At 42.8% G+C, this 24,732-nt stretch overlaps 1 protein-coding gene across 1 annotated transcript in view; it reads left to right on the top strand.

Moving 5' to 3' along the window:
* The first annotated feature begins 3,950 nt into the window (after positions 1-3,950).
* LOC125454736 (A-kinase anchor protein 12-like) overlaps positions 3,951-24,732 on the top strand; it is a 93,072-nt gene continuing 72,290 nt past the window's right edge. Inside the window, exons 1-2 of the mRNA XM_048535861.2 lie at positions 3,951-4,004; positions 4,463-4,620. Of these exons, the coding sequence (XP_048391818.2) occupies positions 4,519-4,620 (102 nt within the window). The 5' untranslated portion in view covers positions 3,951-4,004; positions 4,463-4,518. The remainder of the gene's footprint in view (positions 4,005-4,462; positions 4,621-24,732) is intronic.

The following is a 24,732-nucleotide window of genomic DNA, read 5'->3' as shown; positions in this document are numbered from 1 at the left end:
ACGAACTATATTCAGATTAACGTTCGCAGCTATGTGACAGAGGAGGTGATGTGGTCAGGTTAACTGCAACACAAATAATGATGCAACAGCAGGACGTTGAACACTAATTGCATTCGGAACAAGAAAAAGGAAAATTCAAAGGACAATTAACCATAGTGGTGTTTTGAGGGTTACAATTGTTGTATTTGGGCTTGACTGTGGTCACAATCAATGGATTAACTGTAGCATTGTTCAGAGGATTGACTGTAGTATTATTGTCTAAATAGAGCGTGGGAGAAAGCACAGGTTTCCATTGTGAGACTCAGGAAGCTAGACGTATGAAATGGATCACATATCATACCAGCTTTTAATTGCTCCATGTCCAGCAGCACAAGGGAGAAGTGTTAGATGAATTTGAAAAGCCTAGACAGGATTTAAATTATTGACAAGACTTGGAGTTTACCAAGAGCTAAGTGTTGTTGGAATAATGAAGTGAAACCTAGAGCTTCACCATGATTCCCAAATTCTTCTGAGACAAGAATTATAAATTTTGAATAGAATAAAGTGTTAAAGCTAATGTTACCTGCCTGATCCAAAATCAGTAAGAAGGCAAAACAGAAAACCACAGATTTGATCATTTCATTCCATCAATAAGAATGATAAAAATATGCCTGAAATGCATGGACAGCATAGGCACAGCCGATACATACATGTTCAGAAAAGAAAAGTGATACTTGTTTATTCTAGATGAATTTTGTGAGGAGGTTGCTGAATGAGACCTGAATGGAATGGAGCGCCATTTGGTATATTTGAATTGTCAGAAAATAAAATACCACATGAGAAACTTTTTTTTAAGATTAAAGGGATGGCTTGAAGATGGAAAGCAAAGGGTAGGAGTAAATAGATGCCTTTTGGACTGGAAACTAAGTGCATGCCTCGAAGTTTTATGTTTTGACCTTTCCTATCACTAGGAAAGTGATAGCTAATGTCCGTAACTCATTTGAACATTCAGTGAATAATTAGGGAAGACAAATACTGAATGTGGATCAATTTGAACATTAAGAGGGATAATTAGGAGGAAGGCAGCTAATTTTAAGATAGCAATCAACCTTTATCCAAACTCCAGCTTGTGTTGGGCTTGTAAACCAAACCATACAGCAAACTTTGAAAATGTCTATTTCTATAAGTTAGTATCAAAGACTGTACTTTGAAAAGCCATGTTAAGCTACTCATAAAAAGTGATGTTCATTTAACAGGAAAGAATTTATTTTATGCTGGTCTTGCTACAAATTTGTTACCTTGCTTCTGGTAAACCAAAAACGTTGGGTAGCACAAATATTATCTAATGTCTTCTCACTGCAGCACTAAGCATAAGTACCTGAGGGAAGATTTTGTGTTTCACTGGTCAATACAATCAAAGCTCATTTTTGATATTATCATTTCTGGAGGAGTTTTTAGCTCTGTAACTAATGTTGAAGATAACAGTATCTATTCAACTGTTTTCCATCTCTTTTCAATCCAACCAGAGAATTACTAATTAGAAAGATCTAAGTTTCTGCCATTGAAAAGGGCATCCCGATGCACTGTAATGAAATGTAATAGCATTACAGGAGAGTTAACACATCAGGTTAAAATGATATTCCCCAGGAGATGAGGGTGGTGATGCATGCCAGTTCCCCATGCCTATTTTGGAACACTCCGGGAAGTGCCTTTTCCGAGTCTTTACATCACTCGTCGATGTTGTGTACTCTCTAGCATCACCACAGACCAAGGACCAGATGATACTGGTGTTATATGAGGCTGGTTGTTATCGTCATTATCAGCGGGGCCCTACTGATGTTACTGGCAAATTTGTAAGGACTATGTCTCGGTGGAGGATCTTATCTCACCGTTTGCGGTTTTTGCTCACTTGTCACTGAAGAGTTGTAAGAGTTCGAGTGTCAGTGACAGAATGAGTCTTAATGTCGTATACTGGCTCGATAACAACTTCTTCCATGAAGGCAGTTGCATCAGCTGTTTCCTCGCCAGTCTCAGTTATCGTCTTTGTCTCTGCCCAGCTTTATGTCTCGATAACTTTTGTTGTAGGAGGTTTGGTGGTAATGCTTATCTCAACAGCAGGGTGGGCTGCCCTTACGGTGCCTTCTTCAACGTTATCTATGTCATCCAATACAGGGTGAGCCAGCTCCTGTCAGACCGATCTCAGCTCCGTGTATGGTAGGAGGTAATGTCTCAATGTCGCTGTCTCGATCTGGACCGAGATGGACCTTGTTGCGGATGTTACACATGTATAACCGAATGATTTATCGCAGCTCGCGGTTGTGGACAATGCTGCGGGGAGGTTGTTTATCCGGGACACTTCCCAGCCGGACTGCTCCAGTGGAACTGGAGACTCATACTGGTTTTTTGAGTGTTGGTCTGTATAGACCATGGCCGTCTCGTACTTTTTCTGGTCGTTTGGTCACCCAACAGCCAGGACTGTTGGGCTTACTTGCGGGGCCAACGGGGAGGCACGACACGCACTATGCGCCAACAATATGTCAAAACGTCATAGTGGGCAACTAAGAGAGTTTAAGACTTACTAAGAATGCTTAGCCTTAAGAGAGGCATTGTTACTCCCCTTGCTGTGACCACCTCCTACTCCTTCTCCAAAGGTATCTGGCTGTGGTGTAGCTGTGTAAAAGAGGCAGGCAGTTGGGTTGAATATCCCCTCAGTTGTCTCCTACTCAGACCCTGTTGATGGCCACTTTTGGCCAGGTGGGGAAGCCTAAAGCAGGAGTTTCTGATCCATGCTGAGTGGCCAAAGATTGGGAGTGTTCGACAGTAATTTGATCAGAAGTTGAGGAACAGCCTTTTCAGACAACGAAAGAGAAACTGCAGCCCAACACATACTACACAAACAAACATGCCTTCAGGCCACAGAAATAACAGGCATGCCTGGAGTCAATGAACTGAATTTGCAGTCTTTCACATGGAACTGACAAGTCTAGTATCTGCTACATCATATTCCCAATTCACACAGGGAAAACTTTGGAGAGTTTCTCACCATCCCCATCAGATGGCAGGATGGAATCAACTGAGGGTCTGAAGTATATGGCAATCTCTTCAATTAGTAATCCCATGAAAATTTCACTGGGCCATGTCGCTGACAATTTGCAAAACGTTGGGCATTATTGAAAGTCCTGCTTTACAGTAGTTGAATGTTTGACCTGTACTTCTGTCCTTCAGATTAGGTAAACTGAGGGATCGAACAATTCACATTACCACGGAATTTGAGAACTAATCAGCAAATGGCTTTCCTCTGTTTGAGTTTGAATCTCGGAATGACAGAGGAAGTGCCTGTACTGTCAGTGTGGCTGCCTTTCACAGTCAGCATTGTTTTAAACCAGAGCAGGGCGGTTCTCCCCCAGTCCTCAACACTTAGCCCCAAACAAAATTAGTAAAACAGATTTCTTTGGTCATAGCCACGTTGCTGACTACGGGATCTTGCAATGTGCAAAGCGGGGGCTGCTATTCATACAATAATAATTAATTATGCTACTAAAAGTACTTTATTGTTGTGAAACATTTTGTGATGAACTAAAGTCGTCTGGAAAGGCATCATACAAGTGCCGACTTTTTTCTCTTTGCTCAGTTTCTCTGCGTACTCCTTACAAAATCTTTATCATTGGACATGCGCTTCTGCCTTCATTTACGCAATGAACGGCTACATGTGTTAGACGCAGTCACTAAATCAGTTGAAAGGCAGTACGGATGAAGGTAGTAAGAACGGTGCGGGTTGACAACTGTCCTTTTGCAACAAGGTTAATATGAATCCGAATAGCAGACAGTAAATCACAGCCAGTCTCAGCACATCTTCCTCAGTCAGGGGTCTGTGTACGAGGTGGGGGGAGTAGAATGCGGTTGGCTGCTGCTTCCTTTCGTGAAGCTGGTCCCTCCCTGCCTCGTTTTCTATTGGCTCAGAATAAGATTTGGATCACGGAGAAGAAAGCAGGAGATCGAGGAAAGCAGTAGAACGCAGTTTACAGGTTTGAGTCTGTAACGGGAGTGGGGGGGCGCATGGTAGGAGACTGCAGAGAGGAACCACCCGGAGTAATCTGACTCAGGAAGGAACCAGGGTCTAGCCTGACCCCAGGGGGGAGAGGGACAGTGACCAGCCCGACCCCAGGGGAGAGAGAGGAGGGGCAACAGTGACCAGCCCGACCCCAGGGGAGAGAGGAGGGGCAACAGTGACCAGCCCGACTCCAGGGGGAGAGGGAACAGTGACCAGTCTGACCCCGGGGGGGAAAGAGAGGGACAGTGTCCAGCTCGACCCCAGGGGAGAGAGGAGGGGAACAGTGGCCATTCTGACCCCGGTGGCGGGGGGGGGGGGGAGAGGGACATTCTCTAGCCTGACCCCAGGGGAGAGGGGGCTGTTGGTGGGGAGGGGGCTCGGATGGTGAATGCTGAGTGGTTTGGCGAGCTGATTGCGGGACTGTGCCCACAGGCCGAGCCAGGATCTCTCTGTCTGAGCGGGTGAGCGTGTCCCTGAAAGTCCGGGAGATGGGGGGCCGCGTCTCGGCGCAGGAGCCCGATCAACTCAGCCCGAGTGAGGAGCAGGAGAGCGGCCAGGAGAGGCAGCACACCGAGGCACTGGACGGCAGGGTGAGTGCATGGCCTGTAGAGGTGGGGGAAGAGACACCACTGGGTGACTGCCTGGGGTGGGGGGTGGGTTCAGGAAGGATGTGGGTGATTTACACCCCGGCGGGGAGAGAGACTGGGTCTGGACTGTTCTTGCTAACAGCTGGGAATCCCAAAACTCGCAGTTGCAATGGAGCAACTTTTACAGGACCCCTCCTAATCTCTCTCACTTCAGTGTCTCTCTCTCTGCCCTCCCATGTGTCTCTAGACCGCCCTGGGGGTAGGCTTCGTGGCTGAACTTGGTAAGGGTCTTTGTAAAGTGTAGTAGGAAAATTTACAGCCTGCCATCAGTGAAAATGCCGAACCCCCCCTTGGGGGCATTCATAATATTCTTAGGTCAAACTGTAAGAGTTACCGAGGACAACGTGAACATAGCGAATATTGATAACCAAAGCAAAAACAGAAATTGCTGGAAAAGCTCAGCGGGTCTGGCAGCATCTTTTATAACAAAGTATCTGGACTTTGGCTCAATCTCTAATATAGAGCATAATAGTCTTAGTTTTAATTGAATGACCCGCATGTGCTTTTAAATTCCTTTATTTTTATTTGGGTATCCTTCCATCCAAGATGTTTTATATTTGGAGCTGCAATGCTGATGCTGGCTAATTCACTTCGGTCAGCAGCGGTCTTCAACCCCCAAATAGGGGGGAGAAAGTTGACCCAGGTCCTCAGTCAGGTTAATGAATGGGGCGGGGAGCTATCATCAGAAAAGACTGTTACAGTCACAGGCAAAGTTTAACTGGCGCCCAGGCAGGCTGTCTGGTTAGAGTTGCAAAGGATCTGTTACCATATTGGGAGTGCATCGTGGAGCATCGAGCTGGATGAACGAGAGGACAATGAGGATGGTATGTCTGCAGGCCCTGTATAAAACTCTCTACTCCTTCATCCCAAATCGCTGGAAATGAAAAACTGAGTCTGCAATACAGATTCCTGGGTAAAATTATCGTTAGCATTTCATTAGCTGGAATACTGTACTATTCCCAACCTCTCACCACTGCCACTCCCTAAAAAAAATCAATTTGGTGTGTTGTAGGTGGATTAATAGGAGGAAAAGTAGGGGATTGAGCAGTGAACTAGTGTGGGGACTATATTAACAGAGAAGATAAATAAAATAAAGCTTAAATATACCCAAATCTTTTCAAATGGGAATGTAAAGCTCACCCCCATTTGTGAGTGGTTGAGCTGTATAGCCCTTACAGGAAGGGAAAGAGAAAGTAACAGAAGGATGTGTAAAATGTGATAATGTGGGAAGAGTTTTACTTTGGAGGACAATAGACTCATTAAGCAACGAGACCTGTTTCTGTGCTACAAATTTGATGAAACTGACAGTGGATCAAGGTGCAAAGGAAAGGTTCCAGCAACAGAACAAAATATTATGTTAAAGAGTAGTATGGCTGATTTCCAGAAGTAGCTTGCTGCTTTAGCGGAATGTAAAAGTAGCGCTGCTGAAGGAAGGGTGGGGAATAGAACTGAAGAGGGACTTGAGTGTGTAATTACACAGATTATAATAAGGACAGAAAGTTATTAAACCTGACTGGTATGCATCCCAGAGTGCTGATGACTGGGACTGACAAAGTGGAGGATTTGTATTATTTTATCAAAAAATCTTGGAAACTAACTGTACCACAATACCGAATGTAGAAGAACTACTTAAAATTGAGAGTCAGGGGCTTGTTGACAAAAAAAACAGAAAAGGCTCTGCAGGTCTGGCAGCATCTGTGAAGGAAAAAGCCAGCATTAACATTTCGGGTCCAGTGATGCTTCCTCAACCGATGCTGCCAGACCTCCTGAGCTTTTCCAGCAACTTCTGTTTTAGTTCTTGATTTACAGCAACTGCAGTTCTTTCAATTGTTGACTGATTAGTTTTACCTGGGATGGGAGTAACTGTCTGGAGTCTGTAATCTAGAATAATATTAGTGAATGTTATGGAGTCCCACCTAATGATTAGGTCAGTGACCTTTGCTCTGAATGAGAAGGTGCTAGAGAATTCTTTTATCTCTACTAGATTAGATGTCAAATCTTCTAACCTTGTGAATAAAGTGCACGCTAGCTCATTAAGGTTTGGTGTTAGCCCTTCCAAGATCAGTATGTCCTTCCTGGGTTGTAGTGCTCAAAGCTATATGCGGTGCTACAGAAGGGATCTGAACTAGTACTATACAACTGGAGGATGACTCCCTAACCCCTAAATTCCAATTTTCTATGCAGAATTTTGTGCAATTTCTATACCTGCACATTGGCTTTCTTTTTGTGATTTCTGTACGTAGGCACCCAGATTATTTTGTCCTTTAACATTTGGTGATAACAAGTGCTGGAGCATGTCAAGCTGATGATTATAGGAAAACGTGGATGACAGAATGGACCATGCTAAGTAATAAATTGTGTTGGTTTAGTGGATTGGGTGTTTGGGGGAGTCGGAGGGAAATTGCATGAACAATAAGACGTTCACCATGAAGCTCCTGAGAATTCAACACCTTTGTAGTATTCTAAATTTTACAATTTGCGTCCAAAATGCCTAAAAACATTGGGGTTTCAAATTTTCAGTTGAAGATTTCTGATCATGAAAGGCATTATTCTGACAGTGACTTCTTAAAAAATGTACAATTGTGCCTGAATTGTGATACCTAGTCCCGACCGTTTTGTAGGTAAACACATCAGCAAGGTAAGAGACTTGCAAATTCAGTGTATTTACACCCTTGTGCACATCTCAGTCTTATGGACCATTATTCTGAAGCCCAGCTTGTTGCATCAATAAACGTGACTGCCATGCTCTAAACAGCTATGTCTTGAGTGCAGGACCAGTGACCAGTTAATTGGTTTCCAGGTGGTGACATGAGGATAGTTTTCCAGCAAGGAAAATGGTCGTCTTTGTACAGTGGCACCTTTTTCGTTTGGGCTTAAGATTAAACTCTCTTGACTGTGTATGAGTGAACATCCCACTTGCTTGTGGCTCAGTAGTTGGGAATTTAATCTTGACCCTTTCAGCGGAGACCTGCTTTCAATACGGTTAATAGTGTGTGGCTGAATTAAAACTGGAATTATTTTCTGTAGTGCCCTAACTGGTGTCTTTGAAGTTGTAAGTTCAATAGGGTAGGTGGAGAGAAGATGTTTCCACTTCTAGGTAATTCACAACGAGGGACCCATAAACTTGAGATTGGCTGACAAATCCAGTGAGGGATTCAGGACGCACTTTTCTTGAGTAGGAAGGATGGGGAGCCTGTTGTCACATCACATGGAGTGGTGGTGCACAGAGCAAAGGCACATTTTAAAAGAGGAAGCTAGGCACGTACATGAAGGGAAGGGAATGAAAGGAGATGTTGACAAAATTAGATGAATTAGGGTGGGAGGGATTTATATGGAGTATAATCACTGGCACAGAGCTGTTGTGCTGAAAGTGTGTTCCTTATTGACTCCACTCTGGTCCTTGCCAAAGGACTTTGGATTTGAGTCAAATTATTGAGCAGCATGGGGGAGTGGGGACAGATTTTATTCCACATATCGGTCATGCAATATGTATCAGTGAGAGCGTCCATGTATTAAAAACTAAAACTAACCATTCATGGCCTAAAATTCTTTAGTGTGAGGAGAGAAATTCCCATGACCTTTTGCCTTCTTCCCTCCTCACCTCTGCTCCCCAGGGAGTGAGGCGTGGAAGGAAGAAAAATTATAACACTTGCTTCTTGCTTGTTCTCACTAACTTAAAGATTAGCTCAAATGCACATTACAAAGTAATGCAGTTTGCAGTACAACAGCTGGTATGTTTTGGAAAATGTAGTTAGTTCCTTACTTGGAATTAGTGAAGATATGGAGGCAAGTACAGTCCTTACAGTTTAACATATATGGAGTGATTGAAACAGCGCTAGTGTATTTAAAGGCAGTCTTAATATGTGTGGGAGAAGGGAGATAGGACTGTGGAAAGAAGAGGAATTTGAATAGGAGTAAGCTTGTATGGATTATGAATACCTAAATGGGGCTAATGGCTTGCTTCTGTGATGCTGCTTCTAGGATTTATTGCAATTTTGATTCCAGACCCAGGCTATTTTGTGTCAAGGCCTAAATTTGATTTGGGTAAGCATGGATGTTGGTGCATCATACATGGCATGTATCTTGTAAATCCTTGATCCTGAGTGCTCTTTGAGACACTTACGTCTGCCAGTTTAACTGCATTGGAGATGTCTACATTTTAAAAAAAACAGTTTTGAATTGCTAACAGTGATAAGGTTATAGTCTAACCTTCGTACGTCTCCCATTGTCAGTTTTCTCAAAGAAGGGACAATCAATCCTGACTTACGCGAGAAGGTTTGGGATTGAAATGTTAAGTTGTGCTCCTAAAAGAGTTCTATTTCTTTTGTTGGATTTGTGCTGATTTGAGTAAACCTGCTAGTTACAGAAGCTTTGGACACTGGGACAACGTGAGCTTTCAAAGATAAGTTGGAAAGATTTTAGTTAGTAATGGTCTAGAAATAAAATAGGTGATTGAAATTGTGGTATATATCCAAATTAATGCTGGGGCTAATTCAAAAGGGCCGAATGGCATCCTGTTGCTATGTGCCTTTCCCAACACTATTGACTTCACTACTGGACCTGTTTTATTGTACTCATATCCAGTCTCATTTAAATTGTTCTGTATTGTTTTGTTAAAAATAAGCACCTGCCTTCCAAATTTTCTCAGTGAAAGTATGTTGTTTCATCCAAGCTCCAGGCAATAACTAGTTGTTCCGTTTTAATATTCATTACGCTTCCAATAAATGTTTTTTGTTTTTGCCTTCCACCCAAATTACATTTGGACTGAAACCACATGTATGTCAGTCTTGACGTGAGCATCTTTAAAACCTGCAGAAAATTTTAATCTCCTCAATTTGTTCAGAATTTAGATTTTAAGTAACACCGCCTTTTGTTCTCGAAGGAATTTGGAACAATTTTGGACTGAATTGGTCTCTTTCAAATTTTAATCTAACAAAATTCGTATTTCACTAATGGTGGCTCAGTGGCTAGCACTGCTGCCTCTCAGCACCAGGGTTCCAAGCTTGATTCCACTCCTAGGTGACTGTGTGAAGTTTGCACATTCTCCCCATGTCTGCTTAGGTTTCTTCTGAGTGCTCTGCTTTCCCCTGCCACAGTCCAGAGATGTGCAGGTTAGGTGGATTGGCTGTGCTGAATTGCCTTTAGTGTCCAGGAACAAAAACAAAGTTGCTGGAAAAGCTCAGTAGATCTGGCAGCATCTGTGGAGGAGAAAACAGTTAACGTTTTGGGTCCAGTGACCCTTCCTCAGAACTCGTGTCCAGGAGTTGGATTAGCCATAGTTAATATGGGGTTGTGGGGATAAGGGTCTGGGGCTGGGTGATATGTTCTTTGGGGGGTCAGTGTGGATTAGATAGACCAAATGGCCTCTTTCCATACTGTGTAGGGCTTCTATGATTCTGTTTACTTATTCCTAAAAGTAGTTGAGGATGTGGAACATTCTGTGTTAACAATTATTACTACACATTGAATTACTTTACTTTGGTCTTGTGTTCATTCCAGTAAAAAAAAATCTGGAAATTCTTCTGTGGTCCCAGCTGTAGCTGTACTGATTTCAAATCTTCATGTCTCTTACCCGAATATTAATTGGAGAAGATTAAAATTTGCTGCAGATTCCAGTGACTGTTGGCAATGGTGCCTTCAGCTACTTAAGCGATGAGCTGGAATTTGCTCCCTCCGCTCCTGCATCCTCTGATCTCAACTTTAAGTATCTGCCCAAGTTTGGTGCAGTCACATTAAAGTGAAAGTTGCCATTTTATAATGACACTTTTTTTGATTATAGTAAAATATCCCCTGGCATTCCACAGGAGTAATGTTCGGCATTTGTTAACACTGAGACACATGAGATATTGGGATAGCTGGCCAAATGTTTGCTTTTGAAGGTATGTTTTAAGCAATGTCCTAAGAGGAGAGAAAGGCGAAGAACTGTTGAGGAAAGAAATTGCAGAGCTTGTGGCCTGGCAGCTGAAGGCACAACCAATATTGTTGCGAAAGAAATGAGAGGTCAGAAATCCCAGAACACTGGGATCGTGTATGAGCAGAGGACATCAGAGATGTGAGAAGAGGGGCAATAAGGGAGACTGCCAAGGGATTTGATCACGTGGGTGAGAATTTTGAATTAAAGCTATGGGCCAGAAACATTCAGGTGAAAAAGCATGGGAGGGTGGACCTAAGTTCTGCAATATTCTGCCTATACTATAAACCTATTTTTCATAGTTCTCCAAGCTACTGCTAACTTTTGTCATGGACTCCTTCTGAGGGTGACAGAATGTGCATACCCTCCTGACTGTTCCACTTAAACAAAAAAATTTACTCCCTTAATGAAATGGGAGTCCCATCTGACACTCCAGTCAAATAGACTGGTGAACTGAACCTGAGCGAAGTCTGTGCTTTTCTCTCGTACATAGCCATTGAGGAATGTAAACACTAGTTTGTAGTTTCTAAATGCCTGCTTGCTTTTTGGAATGAATTTTGCACAATGTTTATCAGACCTGTGCACACTCTTGTAGTAGTTACAACTTGGCAGGATATTTGGATTAACTTGCTTACGGCCTGAGAGCCTCATTTGCTTGAAGAACTCTGCTCACTGGTTCCTAAACAGTTACAGAGAGTTTCAGTTGTTGAGCTTTGCAATTGCTTTTCGTTACATTCAGAGTTTAAATTAAGACGGGAATTTTCCCAAGTCTGGCAGACTGCAGCGCACCACTTATCAAGCTGTCCTTGGGTTGAGAATCATTGTGTTGTTGTATTTCTGTCCTGTTTGTGTAATTCCAGTTCTGGCATGTACTCCCATTTGGAAACAGTCTCTCAGTGCTGTTGGGATTGGTCAGCTTTGGGACCGGTTGGAGGGGGAATGCTGATTTTGGAAACTGCCTTGATGCAGGGAATGTATGTTAGATTTTTAATCATAGCAAAACCTAAATGTTGAAATCGGGAATGTGATCAGGCCCGTTTTGGGTGGGGGGCGGGGTGTATTTAAGTTGTTCCCCTCACTGAGGCAAAAGCCCCAGCACGTGATCGCCACCAAGTGGTCATAGCCAAAACGCCAAGAACAACACTTATTCTGAGGCAAGGCAGCAGTGCTATCTTGGGACACCTTCCCTGGTTGCAGTCTCTTGCCAGGCAATGGCACTTCACAGCGCTGGTAAAGTTCAAGGTCTGTGCAACCATGAAACATTAAACTGGCAATGACGTAGACTGGCAAAATACTACGGGAAAGCAAACAAAACTTAAATTCATGAATTTGAGCAATGAAACATTTCTGCCAAATTCTGAATCGTAACATTGTAACTACAATTTGTTGCAGATACAAGCCCAATAAATGCATTTGACAAATGCACTTCAGGCTCTGCTTATTGTCTGCAAAACTCTCTGAAAAAGGGAGGCATTGGGATATTAGAAATTTCGTTGCTTCCATGAGGGTTTACATAGCCACCCTCAAATCTATGTCCCTCGTGGTACTGACCTCCAGGATTTTCACAGGAATTTGATTTGAGATTCCTGCTCCTTGGGAGTTGGTTTTAATTAAATATATCATATATGGAATGTCAAGTATCTCTACTAATAACGCAGCCTTGTCATGCAATTGTTTTTAAATAAAAATGTTGAGACAGGGGGCAAGAAAGAAATGCTTGTCAAAAAGCAGAATTATGGAATTCTAGATGTAGTCCAATCTATATAGATAGTTCAGGCCAAGTGAATATTTATTATGGACCAGACCAAACCCTGTCAATATAGTAAGAAAGTCTAAACCCAACTTTTTCTTATTTTAAAGGTAAGTGTAAGGTGTTGTTTTCCAGATGCAATTTGGTTGGTCAAGCTACCAGCCTTGAAATAATACACTTTTTATTCATGCACTTATGTAATTAAAATACAGAAAAATAAGAATTGGCTTAACAGTAACTCTATTGAAATGTTCAGCAAAAGCAATATATTTAACCGCTACTAGTTAACCGTTCCAATATAGTAACATCCCATAAACCTACCCTTGGCAAAGGCAAATTCAGTAAAATTGTCTCACATGCAATTTGAGCAGTGGGAACAGACCCCCAGCTTTTAGCTGTAACAAAGGTATAAAGCTTCATGACTCCAGCAACTGCTACTAGAGGCTAACACCATTTTTTAAAAATTGGTTTTGTGGGAGATTGACCCCACCCATTCAGCCTGCCTCTATTGTTCCAACTTTTTTTTTGAGGGGGGGGAAAAAAAATCTCAAGGCTACACAAGCTATTTACTTTATTAGCTTTGGAGCAGACTGCTGTCCACCTTTATCCCAACCTTTCTTCATTTCTTAAATAAAAGACCAGATATACTTCTTATTGTCACAGTTTCAGCAAAGGGATCGTTAATCCATGTTCGATGAGGTAATTCTATTCCTGGCTCAAAGTCGATGGTTCACATCTGCATTATAAATTCCTTTGTCAATATTTATAGTTGAGATTACCCATTTGAAATGTGTTACAGTGAAGTCAGAGACCTCCGCCAGTGGTGGAAGAAGCAATATGTGAGCAATTTATTTAGAATCATTTTATTAGCAGAAGATGACCTTTTGGGTCATTATCTGTGCCAGCCAGACAGTTAGGTTACGTAAGCATTTTCTCAAAGTGAAAAGAAGCTACTATGGCTTCAAGCAGAGTATTCTAGGATTTTTGTTGGCGAAAAAAAGGTTCATTTTTCTCACTCTCTTTCACCAATTACTTTAAATTTATACTTTTTAGTTATTGACTTATCTGCTAGTGAAAATGGCTCCTTCACATCCATTCAGTTGTGGGGCTAAGAAATTTAATCCACCACAAATTAACTGTGTCTCCTCTGATCCAAGAAAACAACTCCAATGTTACCTCGGCTAAAATTCTCCATTCCCGATAGCAACCTCATAAACCTTCTTTGCTCCCTCTATAGTGTGATCATGTCTATCTTGTAATGCGGTGATCGGAACAGAATGCAGTATTTTAGCTGCAGCTCTAGTATAACCTCGTGCTCTTACTTTATTTACCAAGGTACAGAATATATGGTATGCCATATGCCTGTGTAACTACCCATTTCTCTGTCATACCCTCAGTGATTTGCAGACATCACTCTGACATCCCTATGTCTCTCTGTATCCTACCGTTTTGTGTATGTAGCCGTTTCTATTATAAAGAGGCCTGTAAGAATTTGTAATAGTTGGTAGGATATGCAGTGTGCCAATTAGCTAAAGCTAGAACATGCATTCGAACATCAGGTTCGAATCCCACCATGGCAGATGGTGGAATTTGAATTCAATAAGTATCTGGAATTAAGAATCTAGTGATGACCATGAATCTGTTGTCGATGGTTGGGAAAAACTCATTGGATTCACTAATGCCCTTCAGGGAAGGAAACTGCCATCCTTACCTGGTCTGGCCTACATGTGACTCCAAACCGACAGCAATGTGGTTGACTCTCAGTTGCCTGATGGGCAATAAATGCTGCCTGGTCAGTGATGCCCTCATCCTATGAATGAATTTTTAAAAATGCAAAACAGCATAATTAGTGTTGGAGGTCAGGACATTCCCCACCCCACCCCACCTTGAGGTATCAAGTCAGAAGGCTGAGCTTTTAAACTCCTCTTCAAAAGAATTGACCAGGCCCAGGCTGATAGCAGGTTTCTGGATTGTTGGAGGTGCCACCTTTATGATGAAATGTTACATTGAGGCTCCATCTGCAGCCCCAGTGGATATTAAAGATCTTCTGGCACCGTTTTCCAAGAGGTGCTTTCCCAGGTGACTTAAACCACGTTCATCAGCTCACCACTGAAACCTGTCATCTTGTTGCAGTTTAGACCATCCTGCTGTGTGTAAAGTATATCTGGAATTTCCTATGGTGTACCAGTAATGACGAAATGCCCCACACACTAATTCCTTGACTGACTCTGAATCGATGTGGAGTCTCCTGTGTTCAGAGAAGGTGCTACGCCTATGCAATTTTGTTTATTTACCCTTGTTTGTGCTGTGTCCGTTGAGCTTTTTTTTGCAACATTCAGTTTTCGTACCTGCAGTTCACTTGCTTGATCAGGCAGAAAGAAGATTTAAGTCTTGAGATCTAGAAGGGATATTGTTTCTCCGCAACTCTATTTAAAAATTTAATACTGGATGTAAGGGGCAGCTAAAAATAACCCGCATGAAACATTCACCATGAGAAGCTTTAGAGACGCTGTTCAGCGTCAGTGAAGCGTTATGTCATCAATGCCTTGTTTTTCTTTCCATGTGGACTTTACATCCCTAATTGTCATAGAGTCCTACAGCACAGAGACAGGCCCTCCAGCCCAAACTGGTCCATCCTGGCCAAAATATCTACCCACACTAACCCCATTTCCCTGCACTTTTACTTGGCCCATACCCTTCTAAACCTTTCTTATCCACGTATTTGTCCAAATGCCCTTTTTAATGTTGTTCATGTACCTACCTCTATCACTTCTGCTGGCAGCTCATTGCACATGTGTACCATTCTTTTTATTTGAAGAAAACAGGTTGCCCCTCAGGTTCCCATGTATTCTTTCTCCTATTACATTAAACTGACGCGTTCTAGTCCTCTCTTTCCCCAACCCAGGGAAAAAGCCTGAGCGCATTCACCCTATCCATGCGTCTCGTGATCTTATACACTTCTGTAAGATTCCCCCCTCAGTCTCCTATGCTCCAAAGAAAAAAGTCCTAGCTTTTCCAACCTCTCCCTATTGTTCAGCCCCTTGAGTCCTGGCAACACCCATGTAAATTTCTTCTGTACTCTTTCCAGCTTAATAACATCCTTCCTATAGCAAGGTGACCAAAACAGAACACACATGCTCCAAGCGTGGTCTCAACAACATCACGTGCAACTGTAACATAACTTCCCAACATCTGCACTCAATGCCCTGACTGATCAAGGCCACTACGCCAAAAGCTTCCTTCACTGTCCTGTCTACCTGTGACCCTACTTTCAGAGAACAGTGCACCTGAACTCCAAGGCCCCTCTCCTCCACTACACTCCTTAAGGCCCTACTGATCACCATGAAACTCCTGCGATAACAAGCTGTAGAGCTGGATGAACACAGGCCAAGCAGCATCGGAGGAGCAGGAAAGCCTTCCTGCTCCTCTGATGCTGCTTGGCCTGCTGTGTTCATCCAGCTCTACACCTTGTTATCTCCGATTCTCCAGCATCTGTAGCTCCTCTATCTCCAAAACCATGAAACTCCTACCTGAATTTGACTTTCCAAAATGCAACACCTCCCACTTATCTATACTAAACTCCATTTGCCATTTCTCAGCCCACTACCCCAACTGATTGAGATCCTGCTGCAATTTCCGATAACTTCCTCACTGTCCACGATACTGCCTGTTTTAGTGTCATCTGCAAACTTACTAATTATGTCTTGTACGTTCTCATCCAAATCATTTGTATGGATAACAAGCACTGGGCCCAGCACTGATCCCCGAAGCACACCACTAGTCACAGGCCTCCGGTCTGACAAGCATCCTTCCACTTACTCCCTGCTTCCTACCATCAAGCCAATTATGTATCCGATTTGCCAGTTCTCCCTGGAGTCTGTGTGATTCAACCTTCAAGAGTAGCTTACCATGTGGAACCTTATCAGAGCCCTTACTGAAATCCATATAGACTATGCCTGCTGCCCTGCCCTCATCAACCTTCCTGGTCACTTTATCAAAGAGCTCTAACAAATTTGTGAGGCATGATCTCCATGTGTAAAGCCGTGCTGACTACTCCTAATCAAGTCCTGTCTTTAAATATGTATGTGTATCTTATCCCTCAGAATCTTCTCCAGTAACTTACCTACCACAGATGTTAAGCTCACGGGCCTATAATTCCCAGGATTTCCTTTGCAGTCCTCCTTGAATAAGGGCACAACATTTGCTACCTTCCAGTCTTCTGGGACTTTACCTGTGGCTAACGATAATGCAAATACATCAGCCAGAGACCCTGCAATTTCTGCCCTGGACTCTTGGACATATCTGGTCAGGACCAAGAGATTTATCCATCTTCATACATTCTAATACTTCCAGCACCTCCTGTACTGTGATATAGACTGTCCCTAAGATATCGTGGCTAACTTTCCCAAGTCTTCATGTCTTTCTTCACAGTAAATGCAAAGGAGAGGTATCCATTGAGGCCCCGCTCATTGCTTGTGGTTCCACACATACGTGTCCACTTTGGTCCTTGAGGGGTCCTATTCTCTAGTTATTCTTTATCCTTTAACATACTTAAAGAATCTCTTTGGATTCACCCTAATCTTCTCAAACAAAGCTGTCTTGTGCCCCCTTTACACCCTCCTGATTTGCTGCTTCAGTAAACTCCTGTATCCCTTATATACCTGAAAGGATTCCCTTGATGTCAGCTGCCTGTTCCTGAGCCATGTCTCCTCCTGTTGTCTGGTCGAAACCTCAATGTCTCTTGTCATCCAGGGCTTCCGTACTCCAGCCAACCTTGTCCTTCACCCTCACAGGAATGTAAAGATTTTGAACTCTAGCTACCTCAGTTTTAAAGGCCTCCCACTTGCCAGAGATCCCTTTGCTTGCAAACAAACTGCGCCAATCAATCCCTGCAAGCTCCTGCCTAAATCCATCAAAATTTGCCTTGCCCCAATTTAGAACGTGAACCTGTGGACCAGTTTTGTCTTTTTCCATAACTGTTTTAAAATTTGATAGGACTGTGGTCACTGGTCCCAAGGTGTGCCCTCACTGTCACCTCAGTTACCTGTCATCTCCTATTCCCCAACAGTAGATCAAGTTTTGTCCCTTTCTATGTACTGTTTAAGAAACTTTTCTGGTCCTTTTTTGGTTTTACATCTATAATGGGATTTGTAGATCTGACTCCTCACTGGTCACACTTAGGGATTTCACACAGGTTTAAATGTTCAACATCAGTAAGTAGAACTACTAGTAAGGAAAATCTTGTGTTGCAGTGGTATGTCCCCACCTCCGAGCCAAAGGACTTCAGTTCAAGTCCTGCCTGTCACTGAAGTGGTGTTATAAGATGATTAAGTATTGAATAGTGCAAACTTCTGGAGTAAACAGTCCAGTCACATTCTGGGGTTTATCTCTGCAGTGAGCTGTTACTACGGTGTTCTCTATTATTTGTGTCCAAGCATAAAGCCAAAACAATCATGGAATCTTAAAGCACAAAAAGAGACCTTAGCCCCAGCACTGCTCTTACCTCAACCTCTTCAAACACACATCTTTTCAATTATCAATGAAATTCTCTTGGAATCTGACTCACCAGAGTTTAGTGCAGTGTATTCCACATCTTACCAACCCTCTGAAAAACATCCTTTATTCATAACTATTTTTAAGTCTGTGAACTTTGGTTACTGATATGAGATGGTGCCTTCTAAAGGTTTTCCTTGAGATGCTTCTGCAGCTGCAATCTCCTCACCATTTTATTGTATAATGTGATGATTTCTTGTATCGAGCATCACCTGCAGAATGAGTCCTACTTTCTGGCAGAGTAGAAGGATCAGGATGATGTGGCAGTGAATGGGATTTTTGTTTTGAGCAGCTCAGCTGGAATCCCAACAATGCCAGGTGCATTTCTACTTGCAAAGCAATCCATGGCTTTTTCGAGCTTGAGAGCTGAGGCTTCTCTGCATCGTTTCGGTGCCGACCGGAAGCCGTCCTTGTGCCAAGTTGTGTTGCAACCAACTCGAAGTGAGGAAAACAATCCAAGTTGAATGGAGTGCATTGTCAGAGAAAACATATTTTCTCTTGGGCTTAATTTATCTGACTAATCAACTCTCACAGCAGATTAGCTAGTTTCTGGAATTGGAAGAGCCTAGCTTTTGGATGGCTTCAATTTAATGACTTGATTCAGTCAGCTGAGGTATGACCTTATTCTGACCTGGAGTTGATTTTAGTTTTGATTCCATGTGACCCAATGACAATTGCATGCTTTCAATTTTAGTCTTGTGCTCTCTGTTTGTGGGGGGGCGGGGGGAAGAGCACAGAAGTTAAGAACTCATAACCCCTCTATTGAAAAAGGCTAACTATCTTCTGGATCAAAGTTGAATCCATCTTTTTTCAAACAATCTAACGGTTGGAGCTGCTTTTTTTCTTGAGTTCTTCAGATTTGATTATTACAAGTTTTAGTTTCTTAACTGTGATTTAATGTCCCAATTTTGCTAGATTTGAATTGAACTTTTTAGCCTGCTTCTTGTGCTTATTCCTTAATGGCTTTTACTCTAATTTGCCCAATTCCCATTCACTGTTCACATATGTTGTAGAGTCTGAGCTGTACAGCATGGAAACAAACTCTTCAGTCCAACTCATCCATGCCAACTGGATATCTTAAATTAATCTAATCCTGTTTGGCCTATATCCCTCTAAATACTTCCTACTCATGTGCCCATCCAGGTGCCTTTTAAATGTTGTAATTGTATCATCCTCAACCACTTCCTTTGGCTGCTCATTCCATACATGCACCACCCTCTACGTGGAAAAAAAGTAGCCTCTCAGGTGCCTTTGTCTTTCCCCTCTCGCCGCAAACCTACGCCCTCCAGTTTTGGACTCCCTCCCCTGGGAAGAAGACCTTGGCAATTCACCCTGTCCACACGCCTCATGATTTTATAAACCTTTATAAGGTCACCTCTCTGCCTCCACTGCAGGGCAAACAGCCCCAGTCTATTCAGCCTCTCCTTTATAGCTCCAATCCTTCAACTCCCACAACATTCTGGTAAATCTTTTTGAAACCCTTCCAAGTTTCGTAACCTCTTTCCTGTTGCAGGGAGACCAGAATTGAATGCAGTTGCCAAAAATGGCCTGACCAATGTACAATGCCGCAACATGACCTCCCAATTCCCACAGACCAATAAAGGCAAGCATATCAAACAGTGCCACCTTTACCCTGTCTGCCTGCAACTCCACCTTCAAGGAACTATGAACCTGCGCCCCAAGGTCTGTTTGCTCAGCAGCACTCCCCAGGACCTCGCCATCAAGTGTATAAGTCCTGCCCTGATTTCCCTTACTAAAATGCAACTACTCTCATTTTGCTAAATTAAACTCTATCGGCCCATCTGATCAAGGCCCCGTTTTACGGAGGTGATCTTCGCTGTCCACTACGCCACTCAATTTTGGTGTCGTCTGTGAACTTATTTACCATACCTCCTATTTTCACTTCCAAATCGCTTGCTTAAATGACAAAAAGCCGTGGACTCGGCACCGATCCTTGTGCCACGCCGCTGGTCGCAGGCTTCCAGACCAAAAAGCAATGTTCTACCACCCTCTGTCTCCTACCTTTTGAGCCAATTGTGTAACCAAATGGCTTGCTCTCCCTGGATTCCAGTGGCTATGTAATATTGATTCAATGGGACCTAAGATCTTCTCATCTTTGTCTTAATGAGTTAAAGTACAGGTTCTCCATCTATCTCTATCAATGTAAACTTGAGCATGTCATGGATTATCACCTCTGAGTCAGAGGCTCACGGATGTGACTCTTATAGATTTAAGGAATAGGGCAGTGGGAGTGTAGGGAATGGTTGTATGGTAGGTGTGAAGGGTGGACTTTATTTATTCACAGTTTAATAACAACAGACTTGAATGGGAGGGTCCTGTCCCTAAAGGGAGATAATATCAGCTTCCATTGAACAATGGAAGAGAACAATTGGCTCGTTAGCTGCTTAGTGCATGCAGAGTTGAGAGAGCAGGATGTGAGGCTTGTACTCAAGAGGAGATCTGAGGAGGTGTAAGGGGCAATAAGAGAAATTGCAGGCTCAGGAGTCATGTCAGGGAGAACTATTTGGCATAGTGGCTCAGTGGTTAGCACTGCTGCCTCATAGCGCCAGGGACCCAGGTTCGATTCCAGCCTCAGATGACAGTATGGGGAGTTTGCACATTCTCCCCACCCATGCCTGGGTTTCGTCCAATGCTCTGGTTTCCCCCCACTGTCCAAAGACATGCAGGTTAGGTGGATTGGCCATGCTAAATTTTCCAGGGATGTGCAGGTTGGGTGGAGTAACCATAGGAAATGCAGGGCGACAGGGATTGGGTCGGGGGGTGGGTCTGGGTGGGATGCTGCTCAGAGGGTCGGTTTGGATTCAGTGTCAAATGGTCTGTTTCCACACTGTAGGGATTTTGATTTGAGAGCGTAAGCCTAGACCTTGGGGAATAAAAGGAAGCAGTTGAGAAATTTCTTAAGAGGGAAAACATCATCCTGCAAAAAGAAGAGGTGAGGCCAGTAGGTGGAGAAATCAAGTACAGGTATTCAAATGAAAATACAAATCGCGAGAAAAACTCAGTAGGTCTGGCAGCATCTGTGGAGAGAAATCGGAGATAACGTTTCGAGTCCAGCATCCCTTCGTATTTTACAAGTATTAAAATCTAATTTACTGGTTCAGCAAATTGGAAAGGCTATTAGGACAGTGAGCTTCCTCAATGGCTACATATAGCAGGAAATGTAGTCAGGATCCAAACCTACCGTAGGATAAATAACGTTTGTAGATGTTTCAAAATTCTGAGTCGTACAAAGCCTCTGTTTTCAGACAGATCTGTCAAAACAGAAGGCAAATCTCAGCCAAGTCAGAAAACTGGCTTTTCTGCATTTGCAATCAATCCTATGAAACTTGAATTTGTTACTTGGAGCCCATGGAGTCAGTTAGCTCATTGGGCTGGACGGTTTGCTTATGAGTGATGCCAACAGCATGGGTTGAATTCCTGCATTGGCTGATGTTAACATGAAGGACTGTCCTTCTCGACCTGCTCTTTCAACTGAGGCATGGTGACCCTCCAGTGAAACCACCACTAGTTTTGTGTCTCTTACAAAGGTGCAGCCCAATAGTCTGGTAGGACTATGGCAATTTTACCTTTAACTTGCAGCCCTGCGTCCCCTTGTTTAACTATCCAGCCTGATTTCTACAATTAGACCTCATTGTATACATCCTCCAGCCTGATTTCTACAATTAGACCTCATTCTTGCAAACAAAATAAAAACCTTAGTCCTGCCTATATTGGCCACTGTTCTGCTCGTTTGTATTTTTTTCCCTTCATTCAAGTTTCTTTTTTTTATATAAAAACACCTCACTATTCCACCTTACTTGGTATATCATCTGGCGGTTTTAAATATTTTAAATCTGGACTGTTTGTAGGTTGTAAGTCATGTAATCTCTATCCCATTGTTGCCCCTTGCTAATCTAACAAATTTTTTCCATTCTACCCCCATTTCAATTTCCTAACTTTTTTAAGGATTCTTCTAGCTCCACCTTCTTCCCATTAGCTAGAAATATCTCACACGGAACCTTGATAAATACATCAGAACATCTACGTATATCCTATCGGTGACCCTCCATCTCCTTGCGCCTCTAACCTGGTTTACTTGAGACCTGTTCAGCTTTTGAGTTGTGGTTCCACACACCCAAAAATCAGCTGGTCCCATTTCTCCGCTCTATCCCCTAATCCTGTAAATCCATTTCTCTTGAGTCCCATTCTAAGTTTTGAAGTCATTACTCATTTGGTATTCAAGAAGTAAACTGGCTCAAGTGAAAATGATCAAAGTGCGTGTGTGTGACTGACAGTCTATAAAGACCTTGAATTTAAACTTTGTACAATCAAGACTTGATAAAAAGTTGACAAAGGGTAGGAGAGTCCAAACCTAGAAGGCATGGGTTTAACGTGAGAGGGGAAAGATTTAAAAAGGACAACATTTTCATGCAGAGGGTGCCAGAGGAAGTGGTGGAGGCTGGTACAATTACAACATTTAAAAGGCATCTGGTTGGGTACACGAATAGGAAGGGTTTAGAGGGATGTGGGCCAGATGCTGGAAAATGGAACTAGATGAATTTAGGGGACAGTTGGACTGAAGAGCCTGTTTCTGTGCTGGACATCTCTGAATCTACGAATATGCACTGCCTTGGTTTGGGTCAGATGGTTTGTTCAGTATGCGGAGAGCTTGAGCAGAAATTTGGGGCATAAAATACTTTTCACATTGTGCGTGATTGCCTGTTACAGCATAATGTGAGAATTCTACCCCACTGCTTCAGGCCTGGCCTCGCCTGTTAAGTTTCCACCCTTACCTCTTCTAGTTTGTGGGTGGGGAATGGAAAGGGTAGTGGATGGTTTGGTCACATTGATGTTTGTGGCATTTTGCAATGCACATTGGCTGGCAGAACTGTTGCATTGTAAAGTGTTCCATCATCTGCAAAAGTACTTGGGATACCCTGAGGTGGCGAAAGGTGCTATATAATGCATGATCTTATTTTGAAGAACAGGGGATATCTTGTGTCTTTGCCAACATTTATTCTTAACATTGCAAACACGCGATCTGGTCGTTTGTCTCTGGGTACTTGTGCACTAAGTTTCTAATGTTTTAACAATTACATCACCTTGACAATAATCATTCAGCTGCTTAGCATTACTACAACGTCCTTGCCGTTCTGGAACCTAAACCTGTTTTAAGTTGAACCTCCTGCTTCATGTTTGCTGAAGCTGTGAAGCCCTGTTTGCCATTTACACTTGCTACCATCCCTAGTGCTCACCTGCCACCATTGCTGCTTCTAACCATGAGAGGCTGCTGGAATAGTGAAGCAGGGAAGAAGGCTGTTTGGTCCAGCATGCCTGTGGAAATGTGTTTAATTAGTCCAACACCCTTGTCTACTGCCCATAGTCCTGCAAATATTTCTGCTTAAGAATTTATCCAATATCCTTTATCGAAGTGGCCACTGTATTTGCAGATACATTTTCAGGCTTGTCTAGCTTTTTTTAGCCAATGTCCTTCACTCTGATTCTGTTGGCCATACTGTGCATGTCTATATCCATCCTCCTCACTTTTTATACATGATGTTCTTCACTTTTTTGCATAAACCTGCACCTTCTTTTTAAAACAAAATAGTTCCTAAATATGCGTAAAACTGTAGTTGTGGCCCTCCAGAAGGATCCCACTTCTATTTGCGAGGGCGTACAAGTTGTCAATATGGAGTAGACTCCTGCCTTGGAAAACGAATCCAGTTTTCCTCTGTAGCCAGTACCTGCCTCATCGCTTTAGTTAGCCCTTTTTAAATCTGCACTCAGTTTCATGACCTTCCTGTCTTCATTTCAAGACTAACTATGAATCTGTTTTTGGGTTTTGTAGTTTCATAGTTATTACCAAGCTGTTCCCTCATTATCATTGTAACTAACCACTTGTTATCTCCAGGCCACGTAACTTACTCGATCAAGTCTAGTGTAGCCTGCTCTGTGGTGTTGAAGATTACTGCCTCGGTAAATTTGCCTTGACTGGATTCAGTTATTCTTTTTCCGGCTTATAACTTTATCTAGCTGTATTCAGCTTGTAACTTTTCACTTTCTACATGTGCTTTTGTTTCTATGTTGCAATCCCTAAGTTCATAGAATCATATTCATAGAGCTGTACAACATGGAAACAGGCCCTTCAAACCAATTAGATCATGCTAACCAGATGGTCTAAAATAACCTAGTCCCATTTGCCAGCATCTGGCCCATATCCCTTTAAACCCTTCCTATTCATGTGCCCATCCAGATGCCTTTTTAAATGCTGTAATTGTACCGGCCTACTCCACTTCCCCTGGCACCTCAATCCATACACACACCACCCTCTGCGAGCAAAAAGTTGCTGCTTAGGTCCCTTTTTAAAATATTTCCCCTCTCGCCTTAAACCTATGCCCTCTAGTTTTGGACTCCCCTACCCTGGGGAAAAGACCTTGTCTACTCACCTTAGCCAGGCCCCTCATGACGTTATAAATTTCCATAACGTAACCCCTCAACCTCTCGTGCTCTGGGGAAAATGGCCTCAGCCTATTCAGCTTCTTTGTTAAATCCTCCCAACAGCGTATCCTGTTTTAATTAATCGTCTTTCAACCCTCCTAGGACTTGAAAGAAGCTGCGTGTGATTAAACATTACACTTACTTTTTAAGAAGTATTAAACACCCTTCAATGTTTTCTATATTTTACAAAACAGTTTTTTTTAAACCTGCCCTCGTGACTGTCAGTCCTCACGCTGTTTCCTTTGCTATCCTATTGTGTTACACCATTGGGCCCTTTTTTAATTCCACTTTCTGATACAAGTTGTACAAGAGCTTCCAACCCAACTCTCCCTCTGCACCCTGT

The sequence above is a fragment of the Stegostoma tigrinum genome, chromosome 9, assembly GCF_030684315.1.
Source record: "Stegostoma tigrinum isolate sSteTig4 chromosome 9, sSteTig4.hap1, whole genome shotgun sequence".
Taxonomy (NCBI): Eukaryota; Metazoa; Chordata; class Chondrichthyes; order Orectolobiformes; family Stegostomatidae; genus Stegostoma; species Stegostoma tigrinum.
This window is presented reverse-complemented; position numbering and strand designations above follow the sequence as displayed.